Genomic DNA, 27,857 nt, shown 5'->3' with positions numbered 1-27,857 from the left:
GCTTTCACTGTCCACCACAAGTGTTTCTCTCTCTACTATCTTTCTTTGTGTTTAAGTTCTCTTAGTTAATTTTTATTTTTTTACCTTTTTTTGTTTCTTCTTCAACAAAATTCCTTTTAGTCTTGCTACAAAATAGTTTTGATGCGTGTTTGAGGTGTGAAACATGTTAATTAATGTGTGTTTTGTTGTGTTCTATTTGTTAAGCTTTCAAACCCCTTCCTAATCTTCTAATTCCAAGTATCAACTTTTATGATAGAGAACTTATTTTATGATGCAATGGAAATCTTGTCACTATTCCATACAGATTAAGAGAAACTTGTAATTTGTTTGAAAAATAGTGCATAAAATAAGTTACATGAAATATATTATATTAAAAAATAATAGCATATTTTTATGCGGAAAAAACACATGGAGAATAAATTGATGAATATAATGTTTGAAAAAAATATATATTGTAAACCGATCAACCAAACCAAATCAAACTGAACAAAATCAATTAGTTTGGTTTGGATCCATTTTTGAAAAATGTTAAAAACCAAACCAAACCAAAACAAACTGATGAAGATATCATCGGTTCAGACCTTTTTTCGACAAAAAACCGATACAAACGAATCGATTACACCCATAACAACAACATAATATTAGAACATCTTGAGCATAATTTTGAGCTATTATTTGTGACTGTTATTACATAAGATCTTAAGATTTCTTATCTATGTGTATCTTAGAAATCTTAAGAGTTAAGAACCTTTGTGGTTGTTGTACAACTACTATACTTCTAATTATGTATCAAAGTATATTTGTTATCTTTTCTATTAAGTTGATTGTTTAAAGTAGAGGAAGTCTCTTTCAAAATTGCTTGAGCAGTGAAAGTCTTATACTGGTGTGTATAAGCAAATGAAGTCTCCTGCCTGTGTGCTTGAGCAGTGAAGTCTCTTTCAGGTATGATGGAGCAGAAGTCTCTTGCAGGATTTGCTTGAGCGGGAGTCTCTTTCTGGATTGATTGAGCAATTGTAATCGGGATTGATTATAGTGGAAATCTCTTTTTGAGGCAAGAGGACTAGACTACTCTCAGTTGAGGAGAGGAATCAAGATAAATCTTTGTGTGTTGCTTTACTTATTTGTTTTTGATACATAATCTTCTCGCTGCCTTTACCAATTATGACATCAGAATTTGAACTTTGTTCAGATTCTGAAGTTGTTTTTATCATAACCGAAACGTTTTTGGCATACACAATTCAACCTCATTTCTTATGTATTTTTCTCACCTTCAATAAATACAATAATTATTCTTACAAATCATCTGGTGAGAGTAAATCTTTATCTCTTCCAACCAGTTTAATAAGTAAATATTATATTCTCAAATTCATTGAATAATTAATATTCCATTGATATTTAAAATAAAACACATTAAATATTGGACAATTTAAAAATAGAATATTTATTTATAATAATAACAAAATTGATATTTGAAGTCATATATTAAATATTCAATAATTTTAAAATTAGAATATTTATTAATAATAATAACAAAAGGAGTATTAATTAATGTTTATAGTTATAAATTGATAAACATTCACTTCTCTTTTGCCTTTAATTATAGTAATTTTCATCTTTTGTTTTTGTAATAATCTTGTTTTGTGGAAAAGAATGGAATATACATATATCATGCCGTAAAAGTAAAAGGGTTTTATATGTAAAAGAATAGAATAAAGACAAACCCTCTATTTCTTATCCTTTGCTTTATTCACTCTCTCTTACTCATTCTATCAAACATTTCAAATGCACTCAATCTCTTGTATTTTTCTCATTTTCTCACCATTTCCCACTTACTTTCTTCACCTAACCTTGCCACTCTTCAATCAAAATCCATATTATTGAGCACTGTTTCCAACAACATCTTCTGGTTCAGTTCAAACATACCCAGATTCAGTTTTTTTTTCTCTAGAATTTTATATTTTCAGGTAATTCTTTGTTTTTGTGATAGCCCTTTCTTTTGTTGATGATCTTGTAACCATGTATGTGTATTCTGTCTTAAATCGTGAAATGGGTCGGTGAGATGTTTGGACTTTCTCTACCTTTCATTTGATCACATTGTTATTCCCTTGGATGGAAAAAATGTTTTTTGTTGGTTCAATTTGTTGAGTTTGTGACTGTAGGATCTTTGTGTTATTGGAGTTTATTTTCAGGTGTGGATATATTTATTGGAAGGAATCAATTGGTGTTATGGATCAGGCAACAAGCAAAGGCAGTAGTGAAATGTTGGATCATGCTGATGAAGGGGTTAATGAGAATTCGAGTCATTTAGTTGAAGGAGTTGCAATTGATGCAGGAGCTGGACATAGCTTGGGTGGTAGGGCTAGTGTATGCGATGATCTTGGATTGAATGAGGAGCTAAAGGAGAGAGCTTTAGAAGTTAAGGGTCAGAATGAGAATGTTGGTGGTGATCCTGGAAAAATCGACGATGATTTGCGCGGGTTTGATCAAGGGACTAGTTATAATTCAAGTGATTTGGTTAATGGGGAAGCACTTGAGACCCGTGTTGTAATAGATTCTTCTGCTCAGGTTGAGTCTGTCGATGGAGATAGCCGAAAATTAGAAGCTAAAACTAATGAATCAAGGTTGAACAAGCTATCGATTAAAGCACTGAAAGGTGTGTCTGAGACTGATAAAAATTCGTGTGTGATTGATGTGAATTGTGGCAACGGCAAAGATTTTACCGAGAATTTGGATGGTGAAACGATTTGTAGGATTTGCCATCTGGCATCTGGGCAACCATTAGAAGAAACTGCTGTTGGAACTCCAAATAGTGCTGATGATAAAACAGGTTTGATTATGCTTGGTTGTGCATGTAAAGACGAGTTAGGAATTGCGCACAGTCATTGCGCTGAGGCATGGTTCAAGATTAAAGGAAACAGGTAGTAGATTTTACCTCTCTTAATATCTGTTTATTTCTAGTTCATGATGTTGTTTGCTTATACTTTGAATTCAAAATGTCAGTTGTTATTAATCTTGAGGTTCCTTAGCTCTTTTAGCATCTTCATGTACCATATCTGATCACACAGGATATGCGAAATATGCGGTGAGACTGCAAAGAATGTTCCCGATGTTATTAATAACGGATTTATGGAAGAATGGTGTGAAAGTGGATTCATCGACAGTGGCAGCACTAGCAACTCACCGCGCGGGTTGGTTGGATGCTGGCGCGGGCAACCGTTCTGCAACTTCTTGATGGCGTGCCTGGTAATAGGTTTTGTTCTACCATGGTTCTTTCGTGTAAAAATGTTCTAGCTTCGGATTCAAAAACTATTCTTCCCTGTCTATATGATGAGTACATCATTGATTCGTGGCACGTATTTATTTAAAGAAGTCGCATTGCGTCGCAATTAACCAACCACGTTCAAGGAAGTTAGCAGGCATGGCAAGTTATGGCAAGATTGCTTCGTTGATGAAGAATTCTTTGGATTGGAGTGGTTACTATGTTCTGAATATAGATTGCTTTAGGTAGAAGAGAAAATAAGATATTTTGCTTGTGACTTGATGTTGTATAGAAACAATATATAATTTGCCTCAAAACAAGCAAACAGAAACAATATCCAATGTCTTATGGTTGTCATCAATGTTTATATTTCCTCCTTTTTTGTTTATTTGTCTTTTCATAAATTGCAAATGTTCTAACCTACTCTGGCGTTAGGAAAGTTGGTTCTGTCTTTGTGCTAAAATTGCTTAAAATTGATATACTTGAACTTAAATCAAACTGTAAATGTATACATGATATAATGTGTATGAAGTGACCACAATTCTAATGGAGCTCATAAGGGGTGCTTTGTATAGAAAATAAATTGTAATTTGTCTTTAATTAATAATAATAATATATCTTAACATGACTAAAAAAAATTAAGAAAATAGGTCAACAATCAAGTTCTATTATGTAAGAGGTGTCAGTTACACAAATTAAACTATAAGGTCATGTTTACATTGAATTCATTGACATTGTGATGTTTTTTTATTACAGTATCGGTTATAGTTTTTATAGTTTTTCTAAGTCGTCTTCTATTTGTAATATTTTGACTATTTTTCATCTGATCACTCAACTAAGAGTCGTTTCGAATTTGTAGATTAGTTAACCATACCAAAAGAAATAGAAATTATATTTAACTACAATTTAACGGTGATAAATTTTGTGTAAGACGAGGTAGCCTATCTTTGCATGCTTTTAAAGAGGATCCCCGACTTTACTAAAAAACAATAAAGAAATACAAAAAGTTAATAAATATGCATAAAAAAAAACAAAGTTAATTAAAATTCAAAACGCAATAGGGAATTAAACCAGTCATGATTAAGGTCATATCTAAAAATACAGTCATGTTCTCCCATCTAGGTGCATAAATGATGCTAAGCATGAATAAGAAAATGATCCACAAAGAACTCTTTAGATTTGTGATTGTAAATAATGTTGGATTTCACATCAGATAGCTTATTTTTTCTGCCAAGACAAATGGAAGAATCAACACGTGTGTGTCGTTACGCTTGTCGAGTTTTATTTATTTTAAAGGAGAGAAAAATTATTAATAAAACCTCTAAAAAAAGAAAACGCTCGTCGCAATCAAATTTAGGTTCGGGAGTCGATTATGCAAGGGGAAGGTACTAGCACCCTTCACATCCGTTGTACTAAACGAAGACCGTTTTGATTGTTCTTTACGCGCACGAGTGTTATTAAAGGTTACCTGCGAAAAGAGAAAAAATAAGTTTATTATTCAGTGTGATCGTCAAGGATTCGAACCGTCGTGCCTGCGTATTCTCATAGTGTAATGAGAAAATTAGAGCTCCATAATTCGTGGTACAAAATACAAATTTGTTGTTTGTTTTCATTTGAACGATGTTAACGTTCACGTTCTATCAGTTAAACGTTGCTTATATGCTCGCGCATGAGAGACTAAGGCGGAAAATTGAATTTGATTGGTTGTGATTGATTTTAGAGTAGGAGACAAGTATCATACCACAAGCTAAGTACGGTCGACAATCCGAGTACTTGGAGGCTAAAAGGACAAGTGCATCATAACCTCTCTTTTTCATCATAATTTTTTTTTGTTTATGAAATTTGTGAGGCGAGTTTAATCGTTGGTACTTAGAGGAAGACAAGCATCTAACCACGGATTAAGTACAATCGATAATCAGAATACTCGGGAGTTGAAGGGACAATTGCATCCTGACATCTCTTTTTCGCCCTAATAGTAGGAGTTTCTTTTCTATACGAAAAAACCCTCAATCTTAACTAGGGACAAGTAGTCTTTAGTTAATTTGACCATGCGTTCAAATTTCAAAGAGGAGAAAGAAGAGTATCCCATATGAGGATCAACCACATCATATCTCTCACTTGAGGTCGAGAATCACAAATCAACAATGGTTGTCCCTCACCAACTAAAGGAACGAGGCAGTCACAACCCCTTCGACAAATCAAACGAACAAATGTCACATGATTTGTTCAAGCAAAATGAGAAATACAAAAATATAAAAAAAAAAATATTTAAAAAAAAAGAAGAGAAAAGTCTGCTAAGTCGATAACTTGAAAACAAGTAGCTTAGGCAAAAATTAGGGTATCCCGATGGACTGCAAACTCAAAAAAATCAGTCTACGCAAAAATTAGGGAAAACGAAAAAAACAGAAAAAAAGAATCAAAAGGAAAAATCTCCAGCAAGAACAAATTTATGTGACTACAAGTAAAAAAACAATAAGTGAGTGACTTCCACTCCAATAATCTCATTGGTTTCTTCACCATCAAAACCCTTTTGAAAAATTAATGCTTATGTCGAATTAGCTGAACGCATGATTGGAGAACATCAAAGAGAATGGGTGAGTTAAAATAAAATTTTGAGCCATAAATCTTTTTATTCTGAAACTGTGAACCAGGCCACGTTACAACCCTAAAAAAACCTAATTGAAGTAGAGTTTATTTCGAAAGAATAATACGAAAAGATCGCATTAAAACTGACTCCTAAAGATTAGCTTATCATTTGTGTTGGTATCGATATGACATTTTGTCTAGTGAACATTGAATATCACAACATCATTTTTCAATGAAAAGATTCGAATTTTGAAACTGACATAAGCATAACATTAGAATTATCATTTTCAAAATGAACAATTTTATTAGCGAATAAGCACTTGATATCAAGAAAGTATCCACAATGAGCATCAATTGAGAAGTTTGAGCATACCAAGGGATAAAACGCCCGAGGACTCTGTTGAGCAAGGGAAAATCACTTCAAGGAATGGTCACCCTAAGGGGAAAATTTCCTGAAGACTCCGTTGAGCAGAGGCCAGTCATTCAGGTCGATCCCTCCAAGGGGAAAAACGCTTGAAAACTCCACTGAACAAAAGAGCAACTCGCTTCAAGATTCAGTCAATCTTGGGCAATCACGTCGAGATTCGACAAATCTCTCAAATAGTCGATTAATCAGTTGGTATTGGTGAAAATTATTGGAGTATTGAGGATGTTGAATGGTGAAAGGTTTGAATGTTGCCCTTAGGCGGGAGAAAAGTATTTGATTGTTTGTTTATGAAATTTGTGAGGCGAGTTTAATCGTTGGTACTTAGAGGGAGATAAGCATCTAACCACCGACTAAGTACGGCCGACTATTAGAATACTCGGGAGCTGAGAGGATAGTTGCATTCTAACCACTCTCTTTCTCCCTAATAGGACTGAATTAAACTCATTTTATTGTTAAGTATTTTGAATGAAAGTTAAGTATCGGGTCACAAGCTAGGTACGGTCGACAACCCATGTACTTGAAAATAGTGTGCACAAGTACATACACCTCATCCTTTTTCTTCTAGTTTATTGTGAAAATGACTTGATGCTAGATCAAGTGTTTGATGATTTTGAAATGGGAAGGTGTAAGTGAAATGAAAGTATGAGAATCGTGAGAGTGATATGGAAGAGATACTTGACATTGAGTCAAGCACTCGCGTTGCATTTGATTGAATTTGATTTTGAAAAGCACTTAACTTTGGATCAAGTGTATTTTATTCTTTGAAAAAACTGTTCTTTTTATCGTTTTGATTTTATCTTGTTAGTTAACATGCAAAGTAAAGCAATAAAGAAAAGGTAAATCCTACATTATTACATGTTTATGGGAATGGGGGATATTTTACCCACAGTAAGGGATGGATCATAAACCATACAAGAACTGGGAAAAGATTCATACAAACATACAATAGTACCATGCACAAACATCAATCAAGTGGCAAGGATAAAAACAAGCATATTCACAAAATATGATCACAATTCATGCAATTGATAATGGATGCAAAAAGAATGTTAATTCTAATGAATGCAAATTAGAAACTAGTTATAAAATTAATCATGATTAAATGCTAACATGTATGATTTATTATATTTTTCAAGAAAATATGGGTTAATGTGTCTAAAGTCCAATTAAAAATCCAATTTAAGTTCTAAGCATTAACCATTTTTATTTTTCAAAATGACTTCAAAGTAATCAAAATCAATTAAAGCCTAATTGAAATCTAATCACTAATCATGCATGATTATCATTTATTTTCTAAGAATGAATTAAAAATTAATTAAATCACCATACTCATTTAATTCATAATTTTTATGATATGAAAATGTATTAAAACAACTAAAGGTAATTGGAAAAAATGGAGTTAAAATAACAAAAGAAAAAATAATAAAAGGAAATAGAAAAACTAACTAAAAGGACCAGGGGTGCACAAGACAAAACCAGGGTGTCAAGAGAAATTCTGCAATGGGCGTTGGCCCACCCAATGAGGCGTAATGGCAATGTCTAAATGTGAATGGTCTGAGTTCAAGAAGGTGTGGCTCTGAAACCGATTGCACCTAGCAATTCCATGGGACAAGATGCTTCTCGGTCAAGGTTGCGCTTGAAGCAGATGAAGACAAAGACGAATGTGTTTCAAGTAAGCTTCAAAATCTCCTCACTCCTTCCCCTTAGTTATTTCCTCTTCTTCTTCAAATTCTTTAGTCTTTAGGAATTAGGATGTTGCTCTATGATGCATTTTTCTATGATTGAGAATGATGAGACTTATGTAGAGAGACTAAGAGGAAACTATGGGATGAGAGTGATGATTGAATGTGATTGGGAGACAAAAATTATTCTGAGATTTGGATTAGAGGAATGTAATGATCCAAAATCCCCCCAAACAATGATTGAAAGTAGAGATTTATAGAGTTTAGAATGTTAACTTTGTCAAGTTCTGTTAACTTCTCACATTGCAAGTTTGTTAGGGGATGGGTTGTGTTATGACATTATTAGTGATGCAGTTAGAAGTTACCAAATTAGTTAGGTTGAGTTTTTAATCAGTTAAATTAGTTAGGAGTTAGTTGTATTCTGATAAGCCAGGTTAGTTAGTTATGAAAGTCAGTTAGGAAAGTTAGTTTTAATTCATTTTATTAGTTAGTTAGCAGTTAGCCAATTCAGTTAGATTAGTTGAATGCTAATAGTTAGTTAGTTATGATGTGAATCAATTAACTATTGTTATGGTAATAATGAACTGTGATGCGCACTAGGTTAGTTATAGTTAGTATGTTGTTAAGTGGTGTTATGTTATGCTTGGATAAATTTTGAATGAACTTGTTATGCTATGTTTGGGTTAGACTGTTCATTTGAATTAGCAAATGATAAACTAATGTCAAGTTATTCCATTGTTTATTTGAATTCAATTCAATTAGTATGAAATATGTTATGAACCTACAACTATTGTTAGTGTATTAATATGATTGTTAGAAATGCATTGACCAACATGTTAATGGATTGAGCTGAGCTGAACTTGTTGGATTGTGATTGTTGGAATTAATACTTAGAATTGTTGGTTAGTGATGAATAATATTGGTGTTATGCTAACTTGAACTTCTATTAAAATGTTAACTATTAATGGTTGGACTGTAGCCTATCATTGGAGTTATTAGAAGAAAATTAGAGTGGTTATGCTTGCATTGTTACCTGATGTTAATGTTAGAATGTGGTGTGTTGAATGCCATGAGTATGAGTTAATGAAGAAAATGGTTAGTGCAATTAGCTGATGTAGAATGTTGATGCCACTTGAACTAGATGATGTAGAATGCTCAAATGTTTATGTCACTTGAACTAGATGATGTAGAATGCTTAAATGTTGATGCTACTTGTTATGAATGATATTGGATTGAGTTAGTGCAATTAAGCTCATTCACCCTTGTTTTTGAATGGAATGTTTGATGTGTTAGACTGTTTATGAATGGAATTCCTTGAGGTTTATTTTCTGATGTACATTGATGATGTGTTGCAGGGATGATTTGGCTTGGAGTTTAGTCATGATTTCAAAACACTTGGGGTGAGGCTACCATGAAGGTAAAGGATGATGGCTTGGAGAAAAAAAAGACATGACTTGCTTGCAAATGAAGTCAAAATAGAAGATGAAAGAGTGAAGACCAAAGTGAAAATTAGGATTAGGTTTAACGATTAGGTTAGTTGACTTTGGTCTACTGGTTGACCAAAGTCAACTGTAGGTCAAAGTTACATTTTTTTTTGTAATTTTGTATAGATTCTTGTAATTTTGGTCTTGTGCAAATGAAATGGAAACTTTGAAAAGAAAATAGTCCTTTATCCAATGAAACATGCCTTGTTTCTCAAGCAAAATCTCTTCCCTCCAAAACTTATTTGAATTCTTCTTAAATCATGGAATTTGAATGGAATGTCAATCCTTGAATGAAAGCTTCAATAATAAAGCCTTGTACCCAATAAACCATCAAACAAATAACCATGTAAGAATCCATGGTCAACAGATGATCAACCCTAAAGTTGACTTATGTTTGACCAAAACCACATCTGATGGTTGATTCCAAAGACCAATATCATGCATGACGCATTCCATAGTGATCAAGTACTATATTCCATGAATTAGAGTTCCATAATTAATCCCAAGATCAAGATGCAAAACAAATTATCCACAAATGTCAAGAATCCATAACTAGGGTTTCATGCCTCTTGGTTAACAAAGCAAGCTTCTCCACTTAAATAGACCACAAGCTTTTGAATCCATGATGCTTATTTGAAAATGTTAACATGAATGGATGACATAAATATACTTGGCATGGATGTGTATAGATGAATCTCAAACCAAAATCAGATAAAAATGAAAAGGAAATGCAAGTTTTGGGGTATGACAGCTACGACAACCTTATTTATAAACCCAAGGTATTGCATAATATATGGGTTACTGAACTAATTGGCGTATTACAAATAAGTGACTCAAATTTGCAGTCAAGTCAACTACATTGCTTCAGAGTATCTCACTTATGACTATCACTATCTTTTTTATAAGAAGATATCAATGTGTTTGAATTGGGCATTCCACGTTAGAGCTCTAACGTCGCTTCTTAGCTTTTTAATAAGGGAATTTTTAATTCCACCATATCAGGTGGAAAAGCATCCTATGAATATCCAAAAATAACCATAAGATTTTGGAGATATATCTTCGAGCGAACCATTTGCATCACTGAATGACGCAATAAATACATGTCACCCCATTTTAAAACAAAATTTTGTTTCGAAGATGCATCTTCAGACATATTAATTCATTTTTTTGTTTATTGAGCATCCCAATGGAGTTTCCGAAAATGCATGTCCGGAGTTTTGAAGCGGAAATTTGAAAACCTATCACCTTTGTATGTTAGTTATTTCCGGAGATGCATTTTCGGAAATATCAAACGTCATTTTAATAAAACAGTCATCTGCATGATCATACCCCATACCCATCTTTGCTAAAAACACTTTCCAAATATCCTTCCATTCTCAACTAAGATTTTCACTCCAAAATTTCATTCGTGTGTTTCATCACATCAAAATGAGCAAAAGAAACTGAAATTAAAGGTAAAGATCATTTATTTCAGTCTTCATTTCTCAAATAAATCTTCTATTGCAACTGAAAAAACTCACATCATATTCGGAAATGTATTTATGCGTTTTGTATAAATTCCTCCAAAAATGCATTTTTGGATTCTGTCTGTTTTCATTTTCTAGTAGTTTGTTTTCAGTTTTACCAGTTTTTGAGTATTTTATGTTATTGTTTTCATTAGATATGGTGCACACGATGTTTTCCCCAAACCTATTGTGTTTTCAAATGTCAAACATGTTGTTGTGAAGGAGGTAGATGTTAGCAATCATTTTAAAAATGAACAAGAGTATGAATTTCGTGAACATATGCTTCAATGGATTCGTGCGGAGGCATCCAAAGTAGGGTTTGTTGTTGTAATTGGAATGTTCGATAATGGTTCGATTGCAAAGGTCTTTCCTACTTCTTACACATTACTTTGATGACCACGATACCGCTTTGATGAATTCGATTACAAAGGTTTTTCCTACTTATTACACATTACTTTGTAGGTATTACATCACAAAGAATTTGAGAAGTCGGGTTAAACCCACGATAGAGACGAAACAAGTTGAGGGAGAAGATGGAAAAATGGTCAAGGTGGACATGATAGTGGAAAAAATAATTGATGCATGGAATATTATAATAAACTCTTCTACAAAAGACTTATACGTTGGTGATGTTATACATTTCAGGAAGGTGTGTGAGAAATATCCAGGTTTATTGAAATATGTTGAAAGTACAATTTTGGATCAGGTGAATGAGAAGATTGTCCGTGCTTGGACCGATCAAATTAGACACTTTGGAAATACAATAACAAATCGAGTTGAGTTTGCCTATGCTACACTAAAGAAATGGTTAAGAAACAGTAAGGATGATTTATGTAGAGATTGAGTCTCTATGAACCAAATTATTCAAAATTAGCGTAATAACATACATACATCATTTGGTTGTAGTATCACAGTGTTGGAACACAAATTTAAAGACAATATTCTTTATTCTAAGTTGGTTGGCAACATATCTTGAGCATGATTGAATTATATTCTTCAAGAAGTCAAACGAGCTGATAATGTAGGTTCCGATATCTCAAGTGTGGTTCCACACTTATGAAAAATTATTCTCATACGTGCTTGTCTTATATCTAAGAGAGTGAAACTTGATAGCCCGATACGAATTGATGAAGTTTAAACTCACTGGAAAAGGCTCAGGTTTGATGATGATGATGGTGTCATAAAGATGGTAAATCGAATATTTTTATCTTGAACGAATGAGAAGTGATACAAGAAAGATTTTTGAAAGTCGATGACAATATAAAACTCCACATCAAAGAGAAATTGAGAAAAATTTCCTATCCATAAGCCATAGACTTGAAACCACTCTCTCAATCGGTAAAAACAAAAGGTGCTCTTAAGAAGTCAAACCTACATCGAGTGACAACTCAACGATGCAATCTCCTTCGTATTTTGGACATGTTGAGAAACTTTTTTCGGATTCACCAACTCCAAAATATCAAAAAAATGTTTTCAAAAGAGCTCACATTAGAAAACCACCTCCTTCACTGCCTTCACAAAAAATTCTATTATTTAACGAGATGTCAATCTTTATGCATAAATACATTGGATGGATCGTCCATGTTAAGGGTGACGGTAACTGCGATTTTCGAGCTGTTTCTAATTTGCTCGATAAAGGAGAAGATAATCACACACTTGTCCGACATCAACTTATCAAAGAGGTGAGTGGCCATAAAGAATCATACACACAACTATATGGGAAAAATTGATGCAATTTATCAATCTCTTATTCCTTGCATTAGTGGACCGGCACCGGAGGATAAATGAATACACTTCCCTGAAATGGGTCATCTCATAGCAAATGCATATTGATCTTACAAGATACGTTTTCTTGAAAATATTTTTTCCACTTCACATTGTTCCACCTCAAAATCCAAATGATTGTATTATGTGTGTTGGGTAGATTTCAAATCCATAACACTTTGTTCAAGTTCATTTGAAATCGGGATGTCCTATATCACTTACATCACTAGAATGGACAACTCATTCCACAATAAAACACAAGACTTAACCGGGCCATTTTATGGAAATGATGTAAGAATTCGCCAAATTAACGAAATTAAAAGAAAATCAAAGAAGATTAATAACAAAAATCAAATTTAAACTACAATATCATCGCTTGCATGAATATTAAACTGTTATAATATTATATAAATATCATGTTCATATTGAATTCATTAACATGTGTTTTTTTAAAATAGTTTCACTTATAATTTCTTTTTAAAACTTCTTTTATTTTTAACATTTTGACTATTTTTTATATGATTACTCTACGAGTCTCAAAGTTTTTTCAAAATTTATATAGCTTATTTGAAGTTTAATCATATAAAAAAAATATTTTAAATGAATTTAACCGTAACAAAATTTTATGAGACTTTAAAAACCACCCAAACTTATCTAGAAAACAACAAGCAAATGCCAAGCCAAATGAAAGATTCAACACGTGGACCCTGGCTTTTGATATCCCTAACTCTTAGAAGAATAAGGACCTGTTTGAAACTGTTTTAAAAAACAGATTTATAATTTTTAAAAATTGAAAAACAAAAAACTTGTTTGATACATTTGTTTCTCAAAACTATTTTTAAAAACACTTTTAAAATTCAGTGTTTTAAAATTTAAAAAATTAAAACTATCAAAATATATTTTAATTTTTAATTTTAAAATGAGGTAAGCTGGAAAAAAAGGTTTCATTAATCACATTATAGTAATTATTTGCAATATTTTTTAATCGCAATATTTCACTCTCAATCTATTATTAATCCTCATCTATTGTTAATGAAAATTAAAATTCTCACTCTCAATTATTCTCTCTCTAATTAATCCTCGTTATTGAATGGTATATTTTTATATATTAAGTGAATTATATATATATATATATATATATATATATATATATATATATATATATATATATATATATATATATATATATATATATATATATATATATATATATATATATATATATATATATATATATATATATATATATATATATATATATATATATATATATATATATATATATATATATATATATATATATATATATATATATATATATATATATATATATATATCCAAACCAACACTCAAATATAATTTTTACAAATATATTTTTTATACATTAGGTGAATGGTATATTTTATCATTAATTATTAAAAATATTTTAATGAACTTAAATGTATATTAGCTGAATTTTTATATTTTCAAAAAATATATCACAATTATTTTTATTTAGTAAAACAGATTTTTAAAATATAGATGATCAAACAAGCTATATTGTTCTATTTAAAAAAAACAATTTTTATGAGTTATACTATCAAACATTTTTTTCACTTTTTAATTTTTAAAACAGTTTTCAAAAATTGAATTACCAAATGAATTCTTTTTATTTTATTTTCTTAAAAACAAATCTGCAAAATAGATTTATAAAACAGATTTTAAAAATTAAAGTTGAGAAGAGATTCAAACATGCCCTAAATCACTAAACGTTAGATGTAAAAAATCCGAAACATGATTTAAGATTGGCAGCAACATTGATTCTTCACAAAAATTGTGTTCCTGTTCTTCATTCAAAATATTAAACATTAATCTTTAAAACAAGATCCGTTGTAGTCTAGTTGGTTAGGATACTCGGCTCTCACCCGAGAGACCCGGGTTCAAGTCCCGGCAACGGAAATTATTTTTTCTTTAATGTTTTTAATTTATTTATTATTATTTATTTATTATTATTTATTTATTTATTTATTTATTTATTTATTTATTTCGATTAGCATCATTGTTGTTGTCCATGTCCTGGATAGAAAGCAGCAGAGACCAATGTTGTCAAATATGTTGAAAACCATTCCAAACTCAACCACCTCTTCACTTTCTCATAACCCTAAAAACAACATAAATTACACCAAATCTCGTAACCGTTTCATTTTCTTCAAACCACCTCGGACAACATGTCTTCTATGTTCCAAATTCGATTTTTATTCTCGCGCCACTGTCACTCGCAACGTAACCCAAAACCAAAACGCCAAAATTTGCAACTTCTGTCAAATGGGTAATCTCAGAAACGCCATGGAATTGCTCACAACGTCACAAAGACATGAACTTGCGTTGAGTACTTATTGTTCCGTTTTGCAGCTTTGTGCTGAGAAGAACTCTTTGGAAGATGGAAAAAAGGTTCATTCCGTTATCATTTCAAATGGGATGGTAATGGATGAGGCTTTAGGGGCTAAATTAGTTTTCATGTATGTGAATTGTGGTGATTTGGTTAATGGAAGAAGGATATTTGATGAGATTCTTAATGATAAGGTTTTTCTTTGGAATCTTATGATGTCTGAATATGCAAAGATTGGTAGTTATAGAGAAAGTGTGAGTCTTTTTATGAAAATGCAGAAAATGGGAGTTTCAGGGGATTCTTATACGTTTACTTGTGTGTTGAAGTGTTTTGCTGCATTGGGAAAGGTTAAGGAGTTTAAAAGGGTTCATGGGTATATTTTGAAACTTGGTTTTGGTTCTAATACTGCTGTTGTTAACTCGATGATTGCAGCTTATTTTAAATTCGGCGAAGTTGAGAGTGCACGTAATCTGTTTGATGAGTTGGCTGATAGAGATATAGTTTCATGGAATTCTCTGATAAATGGATGTGTTGTGAATGGTTTTTCCAAAAATGGAGTTGAGATTTTCATTCAGATGCTGGTTATGGGGGTTAATTGGGATTTGACCACATTGGTTAGTGTTCTTGTGGCTTCTGCAAATATTGGCAACCTTTCATTTGGTAGATCTCTTCATGCTTTTGGGGTGAAAGCTTGTTTTGGTAAGGAAGTTGTGTTTAGCAATACCTTACTTGACATGTATTCAAAATGTGGTAATTTAAATAGTGCAACTGAAGTTTTTGCGAAGATGGGTGACACAACTATTGTTTCTTGGACTTCAATCATTGCTGCTTATGTACGAGAAGGTCGATACGATGATGCTATTGTATTATTTGATGAAATGCAAAGCAAGGGTGTTAGGCCTGATATCTATACTGTCACAAGCATTGTTCATGCTTGTGCTTGTAGCAATGCTTTGGATAAAGGAAGGGATGTGCACAGTTACATTATAAAGAATGGCATGGGATCAAATTCGCCTGTCGCTAATGCTCTCATGAACATGTATGCAAAATGTGGAAGTGTGGAAGAAGCTCGGTTAGTTTTCTCTCAAATTCTAGCTAAGGACATTGTTTCGTGGAATACAATGATTGGAGGTTATTCGCAAAATTCACTTCCCAATGAAGCTCTAGAACTTTTTTCGGACATGCAAAAACAGTTAAAACCAGACGACATTACAATGGCTTGCGTCCTTCCAGCTTGTGCAGGCTTAGCAGCTCTAGACAAAGGAAGAGAGATACATGGACACATATTAAGAAGAGGGTACTTTTCAGATTTGCATGTGGCGTGTGCACTTGTTGATATGTATGCCAAATGTGGGTTACTTGTTCTAGCACAGTGGCTTTTTGATATGATTCCTGAAAAGGATCTGATTTCATGGACTGTTATGATAGCTGGATATGGCATGCACGGATTTGGGAGTGAGGCGATTTCCACATTCAAGAAGATGAAGATTGCGGGCATCGAGCCTGACGAGTCCTCTTTTGCCGCCATACTTAATGCTTGCTGTCATTCTGGATTACTGCACGAGGGTTGGAGATTCTTTAACTTTATGAGAAATGAATACGGTATTGAACCGAAGTTAGATCACTATGCCTGCATGGTGGATCTCCTTTCCCGCGCTGGAAATCTATCAAAGGCGTACAAGTTCATCATGTCCATGCCAATTGAACCAGATGCTACAATTTGGGGTGCATTGCTTTCAGGATGCAGGATTCATCATGATGTGAAGCTAGCAGAAAAAGTGGCAGAAAATCTTTTTGAGCTAGAGCCAGACAACACAAGGTATTATGTTGTTCTAGCGAATGTCTACGCAGAGGCGGAAAAGTGGGAGGAAGTGAAAAAGTTGCAAGAAAAGATGCGTAAAAGAAGATTCGAACAGAATCCAGGTTGTAGTTGGATAGAGTTCGGAGGAAAGTTTAATATCTTTGTCGCTTGGAACACTAAACACCCTCAAGCAAAAAGGATAGACGCGTTGCTGAGAAAATTGAGTTTGCAAATGAAGAATGGAGAATACTCTACTAAGTTGAGGTATGCATTGATTAATGAAGATGATATGGAGAAGGAAGTGATTCAGTGTGGACACAGTGAAAAGTCAGCAATGGCGTTTGGTATATTAAATTTGCCGCCTGGGAGAACCGTTAGGGTCACGAAGAATCGAAGAGTATGCGGGGATTGTCACGAGATGGGGAAGTTCATGTCCAAGACAACCAATAGTGAAATTTTATTGAGAGATTCAAACCGGTTTCACCATTTCAAGGATGGTATATGTTCTTGCCGAGGTTTCTGGTAAATCATTGGAAGAATTCAATAGTGTACATATTTTCCAATCACATTTCTGCTACTGGTGTAAGATGCCTTATGTACTGTGAAATCTGAAGCATAGTCAGATAAAGCACAATTCACAGATTTTTGCTATATAGCAGTCAAGAGATCTCATGCACTTGGAAGTGAGCTGTGGCAGAACTGGGCTGTGGGTAGTTGGTAGCTGCGATGTAGAGCTAAAACTTGTCTGAAAAGACAACGCAGTCATTTGAATTTACAACGCGGAGAAAACAGACACCAAATTATGGTTACAACTTTTATGGAAACCAGCAGCAAGACTGTGCATACTACATGCTTAGATCATTGAGTCTGAGATCGATACCGCTTTGATACTATGGTGATACAGAGTCTGAGAGAAATTTTATGTATGACTACGTGCTTGATCCCCCTGTCTATAGCTTGATTACAGTAACAACCAATCAATTTAGTCATCAAGAGGTTATTATGCGAGGTTGTGTCTTGTGCGTTCTTGTTCTGTAAAGGATATTGAAATTGTCAAACTAGATTACTTCATTATACCTGAACTTATAGTCACTTGTATACCACTCTATTCTGTTACATATTAATCGATCATATCCTTGTTCAGAGGTTCCCTTCATTTGTTAAAATATGCTTATATATTACAATTATATGTATGATTTTGCAGGTTACATGCAACTCAAGATCCTCATTTCTTGCTGTAGCAGATGATAGTGGCGAGGTGAAGGTATGCCTCATATTTATTCATGTTCTGGGTTCTAACTTTTCCTTGTGTAATACCATATTTTCTTCATTATTGACTGTAGTTTTTTTGACAGGTAATTGACATAAAGCAGCATTGCCTTTACAAAACATTGAGAGCCGAAACTGGTCATACAAGTGTATCCTTATTGCTTTTTAGCTGTTCTTCACTACATGGCTGCTAATTACATAAATTAGAAGTTTTTCAAACCAGTTAATATTTCATCTTTCTACTTTTTGTCCAGCATTTTCTCCTATTGTTCTGTTCTTATATAATTAAGTAATGGGTAATTTGATATATTGATTTTGTTTATTTCACCTTGACCTTGTATTGTAGATATGTAGCACTGTGGAATTCCTTCCTTGGCGATCTTGGGAAGGTAGTCAAACAAAGTCTTGCTTAATAGAGTCTAAAAAAATACTTATAGACTTAACTATTGAGTTGGATATATTAATCAAAAGAATTTGCACATGCACAAGTATCTATTTATAATTAAATTTTACAGTTTTTTTGGTATTTATGCTAGTCTTCTAGAAACCTGAGTTAATTATTTATAGGAAGTTAACTCCTATGTTTGTTTTCTCCCAGTAATTAGTGGTGGTCTCGATTCAACTCTTGTGCTGTGGGAATTCTCCAAAGCTCGCCCCTACAAAGTAGTCAATTTCGGTATGTTTTTCTTTAAATGTCTTTGTATTTATTAATTTACGTTTTGAACGAGACGACTAGCATTATCTAATTCATACCCTTTTATTTTTTCCAATTGATATTTGCAATAACACAAGTGTTCACATCTTTACTTATTTTGTTTGTGCAATAAGCAAACGAAAACTTTTTAAGTTTGAGTATGACAACTGTTTTAAATCCTGGATAAAGGCTTTTTCTAACAGTTATCCTTCCTTTCTTCACTGCAGGTACTGTAAGTAATAGCGGCGCGGGGCAGTGTTTCAACCCTTCCTTGATTCATGCAATAGCTGTCCCAGAAATTGACATGGTAGATAAATTAGGCAGGGTATGTGCTGTTGCAGGTGGTGGAGTTATTAATGTGATTGACATTGAATCAGAAATCGCTGCTGTAAGATCAAAAACCTCTTCGAATACACGAAAAGGATCACAATCAAGATTAAAAGACGGTAGTTCGACTAGCAATACAAATGCGGATCATAATGTAAAAAAGAGGCTGCATTTTGATTACAGTATGGGTGGCCATACTTCAGCTGTTTCTAGCCTGTGAGTTACCTTTCTTATCTCTAATTAATAAACTTTTGGACCAATTTCACGCTTCCCCTAACTGATCTGGGTGACACAGGGCATTTTCGTTGTTTGGGGAAAGAGGGAAATTCTTAATATCTGGTGGAAATGATAAGTTGGTGAAAGTGTGGAACTGGTCCAGTTATATTGATGCTGGGACAAGTGATAGCAACAATGATATCCTACATTTGAACATTGGTGTACCTCAGAAGGTGAGTTTTGCAGCTTATTTTATTGTAACTTTCCGGGTGCCGGTTATTTAATTATTCTGCTTCTGCCAAATTTGTCTGTTCTGTGATCACTGATATATTTTATTTCACAGGTCAATTGGCTATGTACCACTTCAGCTGATACAGACAACCTTGTTGTGTGCGACACATCTAAAACCGTAAAGGTCTATTCTATAACATAGTTTCAAGCTGAGTATTCCTGGAGAGCAATCAAAACGATTTATGTTGTATGAGAGATCATTCTCCACGACAGGAAAAACTTAAGCACACAGGATTTTAGTATAGATATACACACTTTTTTAGGCTTTCTGTGCGTTATAATGCACCATGAAATAATTTTAATGTAATATGTAGTTCTTTCATGAATCTTAATTGATGTTTTTTAAAAAGATATTTTGGTAGATTAACTAATTGACCTGTGTTCTTTACATTGAGCGAAATGTCTGATTTATTGGTGAAACTTGTGTGTGAGTTGGGTTTATGTCATTGATCATAGATTTAGTGATTTAATGTTGTCAGTTGTCGCAACAATTTGGTACCGAGAACCAACAATTGTTTGATCATATGTAATGTACTCAAAATGATTACCTCAAAAAGCCAAATTATTTTGTTTGATAGATACTGATCATTTATAGGGTGTGTTCTGTAAGCTAAGTATACATATTTTATTAAACATGCATTGTTTGGAAGTTGTGTGCTATCTATCATGTTTGCATCATCTGAGAGAAACATATTTCTATGACAATTACAGTAGAGGTATCAATAATTGTGTGCTCTAGACGCATTTATTCATATTATATTATTTTTTAAAAACAATTATTGTTAAATAAAAAAATAACCACCATTGTAAAAGTGACAAATAAAACTAGATAGAGAGAACATACCCAAAGAAGTAAAAATAAATATACAGAATATGCTTATTAGTTTGTACTTAATTTTGCGAAAATTGATTTTGAATGAATTAATTAAGAATAAAAGTGATTTGAAGTTAAAATAATATATAAGTTAATATGATTTTTTTTTTGAAAAAGATACTAAATTGATATAGTTTGAAATCTGAAAGATGTACCCCTTGCAACTATCCACTGTTTGAAGCCTTCATTATTGAGAATTTCCCGCAATAAATTGAAACATTGTTCATTTCATCATCCGAAAAAATTGACGTTGCTTCTCAACTCTGTCTTTCTCAGCTGCTACCTTTGTGAAACCATGATACTAACAGCTCAACCTCAAAAAACAACCCACCATCCTTTACACACTACTACAAAAACTGCATTCTCAAACTACTGACTCAACAGACTCATGCTATTTCATATTAATTCCATATGAGCACAGATTGAGAACCATTCCAAATAGTCAGAGAGATATTATACTGCTGAGCCAAAAAATGATGCAATCTGGTGTTCCCCTCTGCAACATATGTGGGGAACAACTTTTGCTTGGTGAGAATGGGGAAAGGTTTGTGGCTTGTCATGACTGTAATTACCCGATTTGTAAGCCATGTTTCGAACATGAAATCAATGAGGGACATAGTGTCTGCTTGAACTGTGCCACTCCCTATCAAGGTAATCTTTTCATGTGCACATTATACTCGTTTAATACATGTTTATTTTTGTTGAATATGCTATGTTAAAGTATGTTTCTGTCTGTATTTTTACGTAGGAAGAACAAAGGATGACGATGATGATCGTGATGATGTCAACGACGGTGGTGATGTCATTGAGGTTCACGAAAATCCATCCACAGTGGCTTCCCAGATCAATAACTCTGAGGTAGTGAGTTACTATGAATTATTACATGATAAGGAACATCCTTAGTTTTTGAGAGCCATAGCATTTTTTAAGGGAAATATGGACTTAGTATCTGTATTTTTTCGGAATATTGTGAAGTTATTAGAATCAGTAATTTACTAATTACAAACATTGCTTTGAATTTTGTAGGATGTTGGAGGACTTCATGCTAGACACGTCAGTACAGTTTCGACGGTTGATATTGGTAAATGAGAGACTCTAGATCACATATTGTGGTAAATTTTAGTTAGAAATAATCGTTGATAATAACAGTATTGCTTTTCTTGTAGAAGAAGTAACTGAAGAATCTGGAAATTCAACATGGAAAAAACGGATGAAAAGCTGGAAAGGGAAGGGGAAGGATAAAAAGAACAAGAATAAAAAGGCTTCACCTAAGGCTAAAAATGAGGCTGCAGTTCCATCAGAGCAGCAGATGGAAGAAATACGGTAAGTTCATTGAGAAATGAAATAAAGTTTTATCTTCTACTCGCAGATTTTGATAGTTAATTGTTCATCAAATTGTTGTAAGCGTCAGGTTGTACCTATAAAACTATTGATTTTATTCTTAACATGTTTCGTGCATTTATGACATTTGCATGATCTGCTTTGCAGGTCTACGGAGGCTGCTGCTCTTCCGCTTTCCGTAGTTGTGCCAATAGTAAAATCCAAACTCGCACCATACAGAACTGTGATAATCGTGCGGCTAATAATATTGGGTCTTTTCTTCCATTATCGAGTTACAAATCCTGTCGAAAGTGCTTTTCCTCTGTGGTTGACATCTATCATATGTGAGATTTGGTTTGCGTTTTCCTGGGTGTTGGATCAGTTCCCTAAATGGTCTCCGATTAATAGACACACTTTCATCGAAAACCTGTCTGCAAGGTAAGTGCACAAATTCTATTGTTTAACACTACGATACAATCATGCGAGTATGAGTAAAATGTTTAATGCTATGACGTAACCAGGTTTGAAAGAGAGGGTGAACCCTCTGGACTTGCTTCTGTTGATTTCTTTGTCAGTACGGTCGATCCTTTGAAAGAACCACCGTTGATTACAGCTAATACAGTGCTTTCTATCCTCGCGGTTGACTATCCAGTAGATAAAGTATCTTGTTATGTGTCGGATGATGGAGCAGCAATGCTCACATTTGAATCTCTTGTGGAGACAGCTGAATTTGCAAGAAAGTGGGTGCCATTTTGCAAAAAGTTTTCAATTGAGCCAAGAGCACCCGAGTTTTACTTCTCACAAAAGATTGACTACCTCAAAGACAAAGTGCAACCTTCTTTTGTGAAGGAACGTAGAGCGATGAAGGTAAGCATGTGAAGCTTCCTCGACTTATTTGTAACTTCACTAATTGGTTAACCGACTCATTTTGATTACATTTCAATTCTTTCAGAGAGAATACGAAGAGTATAAAGTACGAGTTAATGCTATGGTATCTAAGGCTCAGAAAACACCAGAAGAAGGATGGAGTATGCAAGATGGAACACCTTGGCCTGGAAATAATTCGCGTGATCACCCTGGAATGATTCAGGTATATCCATTATTTTTAATTTCGGTGTGTAATCAATTCTCAATGCTAAATTTCTTCCAGGTCTTCCTCGGACACACTGGTGCCCGTGATACCGAAGGAAATGAACTTCCTAGGCTAGTTTATGTTTCTAGAGAGAAAAGACCAGGATATCAACACCACAAGAAAGCAGGTGCCGAAAATGCACTGGTATGTTTAGATACCGTAATAATATTTTATATAAGGTCATTAAGATTTTATAATGCTTGATGTTTGTATGGATCTATGCAGGTGAGGGTGTCTGCAGTTCTCACAAATGCTCCGTTCATTCTCAATCTTGATTGTGATCATTATGTTAACAACAGTAAAGCTGTTCGAGAAGCAATGTGTTTTCTCATGGATCCCGAAGTTGGTAGAGATGTTTGTTATGTACAGTTCCCCCAAAGATTTGATGGTATTGATCGTAGTGATCGGTATGCCAACCGCAATACAGTTTTCTTTGATGTAAGTTCATGGCAAAGCATTATTTTCTCATGTGACAGAAAATTTATCTCATCAAACAAGTATTTTAATTACATACATTTCAGGTTAACATGAGAGGACTTGATGGCATTCAAGGACCAATGTATGTGGGGACTGGATGTGTTTTCAATCGACAAGCACTTTATGGCTATAGTCCACCTTCTATGGCCAATTTATCAGTATCTTCATGCTGTTGCTTTCCCTCAAAATCCACCAAAGACGTGTCGCGGGTTTCTAGAGATGCAAAGAGGGCAGAACTCGAAGCTGCCATTTATAATCTCAGGGAGATAGACAGTAAGCTCAGTTAATTTAGCCTATCAGTTTTCGTGAAGCATAAAGCATGATCTTCCAAGTGTAAACTGTGTAATGTTCTTCTGGTTTCTTTTCTTTCTGCAGATTACGACGAGAACGAGAGGTCAATGTTGATTTCACAGATGAGCTTTGAAAAAACTTTTGGCTTGTCTACTGTTTTCATTGAATCTGCATTAATGGAAAATGGAGGAGGGGTGCCAGAAACCGCTGATCCTTCAATGCTGATCAAAGAGGCCATTCATGTAATTAGCTGTGGATATGAAGAGAAGACCGAATGGGGAAAAGAGGTTTGACTTAAATGTTTAGATTAAAGTTTCCTTTTTTGTTGATTAATCAACATATCTTGTTGTCTTTTCAGATTGGATGGATTTATGGTTCCGTTACCGAGGATATCTTAACAGGGTTCAAGATGCAGTGCCGAGGATGGAGGTCAATCTACTGCATGCCCTTAAGGCCTGCTTTCAAAGGATCAGCACCTATCAACTTGTCTGATCGGTTGCACCAAGTTCTTCGATGGGCGCTTGGATCAGTTGAAATTTTCTTAAGTAGACACTGTCCCCTTTGGTATGCAGTTGGAGGAGGCCGTCTCAAATGGCTGCAGAGATTAGCTTATATAAACACCATTGTCTACCCTTTTACATCACTTCCTCTAGTTGCTTATTGTACTTTGCCAGCAATTTGCCTTCTTACAGGAAAATTTATCATTCCAACGGTAATCTCCTAATCTTTATTTCTAAGTCTTAACATATCCGTATTCTACTAATGCCTTACATCATGTTTTTTACAGCTTTCGAACCTTGCAAGTGTTCTCTTTCTTGGACTTTTCCTCTCAATTATAGTGACAAGTGTGCTTGAGCTGCGTTGGAGTGGTGTTTGTATCGAAGATTTGTGGCGTAATGAGCAATTTTGGGTGATTGGAGGTTCTTCGGCTCATTTGTTCGCCGTGTTCCAAGGATTTCTTAAGATGTTGGCCGGTGTTGATACCAACTTCACTGTCACTGCTAAGGCTGCCGAGGATACTGAGTTTGGCGAACTTTATATCATCAAATGGACTACTCTCTTGATTCCACCAACAACTCTTATCATTATTAACATGGTTGGTGTTGTTGCTGGATTTTCTGATGCACTTAATGGGGGATATGAGTCTTGGGGACCTCTTTTTGGGAAGGTTTTCTTTGCCTTTTGGGTGATTTTTCATCTCTATCCATTCCTAAAGGGTCTCATGGGTCGACAAAACCGCACTCCGACCATTGTTATTCTCTGGTCAGTGTTGTTAGCCTCTGTGTTCTCTATTATTTGGGTCAAGATAGATCCATTTGTGAACAAAGTTGATAGTGAGACCATTGCTGAAACTTGTGTTGCTATAGATTGTTGAGTCACTTGAAGAGTTTTTGGAAATATATGTAAAAAGATGCATACATGGGATAATGGTTTGATCCATTGTTTGTGCAAAGTCATATCTCATCATAAGGATTGGCTCTTTGTTGAAATGTGTAACCATATTGAACTAAGATTGGAAATATATGTTATAAGCTTTGATAGACCATGCTCTTTACATTTCAAATGAGAAAGAAAAGGTACTCAAAAAATAAAAAAAATGTTTAAGTGACACATTTTTATAAGATATTGATTCCAACTTTTATAATGTATTTTCTCTTTGCATAGATATGACACTACACACATATGAATTGTATTTTATATACGGTATAAGATAAAACATCTGACATTTGCGTGATTAAATAACAAACATCTAAATTATATTATTATCGTCTTGAATTTTTTTTAATATTTTTTTTAGGACTAGAAATCTTCTATTGTCTTAAGTGTACAAGTCTTAAAAAAGTTATACTATTGATTGTTAGCAATGTTTGGAATTGTCTTGGATCAAAAGCAACAAACAAAGCCAAGCAATGAAGCATAATCCCAAGTCCCAAATTTGCAAAGGCTTCTCTCATTCTCTCTCTTGTAAATATGCCCCCCATCTCTATTTTAGTATTACTTTCCCATACCAATCTTTGTACTCACTCTAACATCTCACTTTTCCAACCCTTACTTCCATTCTTCTTTCTCTTTATCCCACATTCTCTCTATCTTCCATCAAGTATGAAACCATCACCACCATCTCCATTACTTCCCATTCTCCTCTTCATCTTTTTACTCCTCTTCCCCATCTTTATCACCTCAGTTTCTCTACCTCTTCCACCAACATCATCACCTTCTTCACCCTCCACTTCAACTCTTGACCCAAACCAACTCAAAGCCCTTCAATCCCTCAACATCCCCACATCCAAAAACCCTTGCATCCAACCATCTTTCCACAATGCCACACAATGTGACTCCTCAAAGCCCTTTCACCACCTCATTTCCTTAACCCTTTCCAACTGTTCATCTTCCATTTCTCTCTCCTACAATGCCCTCAAATCCCTCTCCACACTCCAATCACTTCACTTCCTTAACTGCCCCATTGCCCCCATTCATTTCCCTCCTCAACTCACAAACTCTCTCATCTCCTTCACCTCCATCAACAGCCTCCGCAAGATCTCAGGAGTATGGCTCTCTCACCTAGCAAACCTCACCGATCTAACCGTCTCAAATGTCCCAATAAAAGCCTCCGGTCCTTACGTCTTCCTCGCCCACATGAAAAAGCTCAAAACTTTAACCATTTCAAAAACCAACCTCACTGGTTATCTTCCAAAATACATTCATTCCAACCTTACCCACATTGATTTTTCATCTAACCAACTCAAAGGAAACATACCCTCTTCCATCACCATGCTTGATAGCCTTGAAAGCTTAAATCTTTCTTCAAATAACTTCAAGGGTGAGATACCCTCTTCATTAGGGGACTTAATCTCCCTTAAAAATCTCTCTTTGGCTTCCAATTCATTCTCAGGATCTATCCCAGATTCAATTTCCGCCATACCTGATTTAACTCACATGGATCTAAGTTCAAACCAGCTCAATGGGACAATTCCAAACTTCATATCAGAAATGAAAAACCTCAAGTACTTGAATCTAGCTAACAACAACCTACGTGGGGTTTTGCCATTCAACACGAGTTTTATCAAAACCCTGACAACTTTTAAGGTTGTCGGGAACAGTAACTTGTGTTATAACCATTCTGTTCTGTCATCAAAACTGAAGCTCGAGATTGCTCCTTGTGATAAGCATGGGATACCAATGTCTCCTCCACCAGCTAAGGATTCTTCTGAAGATGACAGTAGTGATTCAGATTATGATGATGACGATGATGATAGCATACACAAAAGAGAACATCATCATAGGTCAAATAAATTTGTTCTTGGGGTGGCAATTGCTCTTTCCTCCATTGTCTTTTTGATTGTTTTCTTAATCCTATGTTCAAAGTGCTGTCGCTGAAGAAACTATTTTGTTTTCATTTTTTCACTTTATATAATTTTTGTTAGGAAAATTGATAATTTCAAATGGTGCTTGTTTATTTTGGGAGTGATGAAATATTTATGTCAAGTTATTAGTAACAGCTTATACTACGTGCCGTCAAAAATAAAAACTTAGGTGAGAGATTAATTAATGAGTAAAAGGTTGATGTGATGAATGAGGTATGTTAACTTGTGCCATAAGCATTTATTTTTAACTTTTGCTTTATTCCGCCGCTATGTTGATGTAATGATTTTTATTTTAGACTTTCGATTATTGCATATTGCACCACATTGGATTCAATCAAGTGTTAAGATTTATTTATGCAAAACAATACAAACTGATTTTAATAACAACATTAATTTTGAAATGACAAAACATATAAAGTTGTGTCTTTTCAAATACTACCCCCCATACTTTTATTAGAGAGGTTCAATTTTTAAATTTATTGAATATTTAATGTATTTATATATTAATTTTAATTTTTTAATAACTTTTAGTTGCGAAAAAATCCCAAAATAATTTTAATTTTAATTTTATGTATCCTTAATTTTATAAAAAAAATATCAAAATAATCCTGATTTCAAAAAAAATCCCAATCTATCCCACTTTTAAGAGGAGACGTTAGACCGATTGGCGACAACTTCTAAAGTTAGAGAGAAGGCGCCAATTGGATTGACTACAACACAAGGTG

General features: G+C 34.0%; 4 protein-coding genes, 1 long non-coding RNA gene and 1 other non-coding gene across 7 annotated transcripts; all 6 read left to right on the top strand.

The window, feature by feature from the left end:
- The first annotated feature begins 1,722 nt into the window (after positions 1-1,722).
- LOC127105193 (uncharacterized) lies at positions 1,723-3,647 on the top strand. 2 transcript variants are annotated; one of them, XM_051042359.1, is made up of 3 exons: positions 1,723-1,964; positions 2,190-2,918; positions 3,066-3,647. In XM_051042359.1, the coding sequence occupies exons 2-3, from the start codon at positions 2,227-2,229 to the stop codon at positions 3,289-3,291; spliced, it is 918 nt and encodes a 305-aa protein (XP_050898316.1). In that variant the 5' UTR covers positions 1,723-1,964; positions 2,190-2,226; the 3' UTR covers positions 3,292-3,647. The 2 variants fall into 2 exon arrangements, with proteins under 2 accessions (XP_050898316.1, XP_050898317.1); XM_051042360.1 differs by having other exon boundaries at positions 1,734-1,964; positions 2,179-2,918.
- A 4,230-nt stretch (positions 3,648-7,877) lies between these two features.
- LOC127105417 (uncharacterized) lies at positions 7,878-9,616 on the top strand. Its single transcript, XR_007794998.1, has 2 exons — positions 7,878-7,944; positions 9,310-9,616. It is a non-coding gene; the product is annotated as an uncharacterized LOC127105417 (long non-coding RNA).
- A 4,956-nt stretch (positions 9,617-14,572) lies between these two features.
- Positions 14,573-14,645, top strand: TRNAE-CUC (transfer RNA glutamic acid (anticodon CUC)). The gene has a single exon. It is a non-coding gene; the product is annotated as a tRNA-Glu (tRNA).
- A 108-nt stretch (positions 14,646-14,753) lies between these two features.
- LOC127107110 (pentatricopeptide repeat-containing protein DOT4, chloroplastic) lies at positions 14,754-17,528 on the top strand. Its single transcript, XM_051044385.1, has one exon. The coding sequence runs from the start codon at positions 14,787-14,789 to the stop codon at positions 17,400-17,402; it is 2,616 nt and encodes an 871-aa protein (XP_050900342.1). The 5' UTR covers positions 14,754-14,786; the 3' UTR covers positions 17,403-17,528.
- Positions 17,529-17,881: 353 nt separating this feature from the next.
- Positions 17,882-25,308, top strand: LOC127107109 (cellulose synthase A catalytic subunit 8 [UDP-forming]). Its single transcript, XM_051044384.1, has 18 exons — positions 17,882-18,140; positions 18,232-18,294; positions 18,492-18,534; positions 18,744-18,821; positions 19,067-19,382; positions 19,462-19,615; positions 19,726-19,797; positions 21,574-21,628; positions 21,714-21,870; positions 22,036-22,305; positions 22,389-22,734; positions 22,820-22,957; positions 23,018-23,143; positions 23,225-23,437; positions 23,521-23,749; positions 23,852-24,054; positions 24,126-24,479; positions 24,555-25,308. The coding sequence occupies exons 1-18, from the start codon at positions 18,069-18,071 to the stop codon at positions 25,140-25,142; spliced, it is 3,477 nt and encodes a 1,158-aa protein (XP_050900341.1). The 5' UTR covers positions 17,882-18,068; the 3' UTR covers positions 25,143-25,308.
- A 376-nt stretch (positions 25,309-25,684) lies between these two features.
- Positions 25,685-27,341, top strand: LOC127107108 (receptor-like protein 51). Its single transcript, XM_051044383.1, has one exon. The coding sequence runs from the start codon at positions 25,739-25,741 to the stop codon at positions 27,143-27,145; it is 1,407 nt and encodes a 468-aa protein (XP_050900340.1). The 5' UTR covers positions 25,685-25,738; the 3' UTR covers positions 27,146-27,341.
- The last annotated feature ends 516 nt before the right edge of the window (positions 27,342-27,857 follow it).

Source organism: Lathyrus oleraceus, chromosome 7 (genome assembly GCF_024323335.1).
Source record: "Lathyrus oleraceus cultivar Zhongwan6 chromosome 7, CAAS_Psat_ZW6_1.0, whole genome shotgun sequence".
NCBI classification, from domain to species: Eukaryota; Viridiplantae; Streptophyta; class Magnoliopsida; order Fabales; family Fabaceae; genus Lathyrus; species Lathyrus oleraceus.
Note: the sequence above shows the minus strand (reverse complement) of the source record. Positions and strands in the feature narration are given on the sequence as shown.

Excerpts from the sequence above, each read along its gene's own strand:
- LOC127107110 (XM_051044385.1), top strand. The coding sequence starts at position 14,787 with ATGTTGTCAAATATGTTGAAAACCATTCCAAACTCAACCACCTCTTCA.
- LOC127107108 (XM_051044383.1), top strand. The coding sequence starts at position 25,739 with ATGCCCCCCATCTCTATTTTAGTATTACTTTCCCATACCAATCTTTGT.
- LOC127107109 (XM_051044384.1), top strand. The coding sequence starts at position 18,069 with ATGATTTTGCAGGTTACATGCAACTCAAGATCCTCATTTCTTGCTGTA. Across the intron at positions 18,535-18,743 it reads TCCTTGGCGATCTTGGGAAG|TAATTAGTGGTGGTCTCGAT; the intron begins GTAGTCAAACAA and ends GTTTTCTCCCAG. Across the intron at positions 18,822-19,066 it reads CTACAAAGTAGTCAATTTCG|GTACTGTAAGTAATAGCGGC; the intron begins GTATGTTTTTCT and ends TCTTCACTGCAG.
- LOC127105193 (XM_051042359.1), top strand. The coding sequence starts at position 2,227 with ATGGATCAGGCAACAAGCAAAGGCAGTAGTGAAATGTTGGATCATGCT. Across the intron at positions 2,919-3,065 it reads TTCAAGATTAAAGGAAACAG|GATATGCGAAATATGCGGTG; the intron begins GTAGTAGATTTT and ends CTGATCACACAG.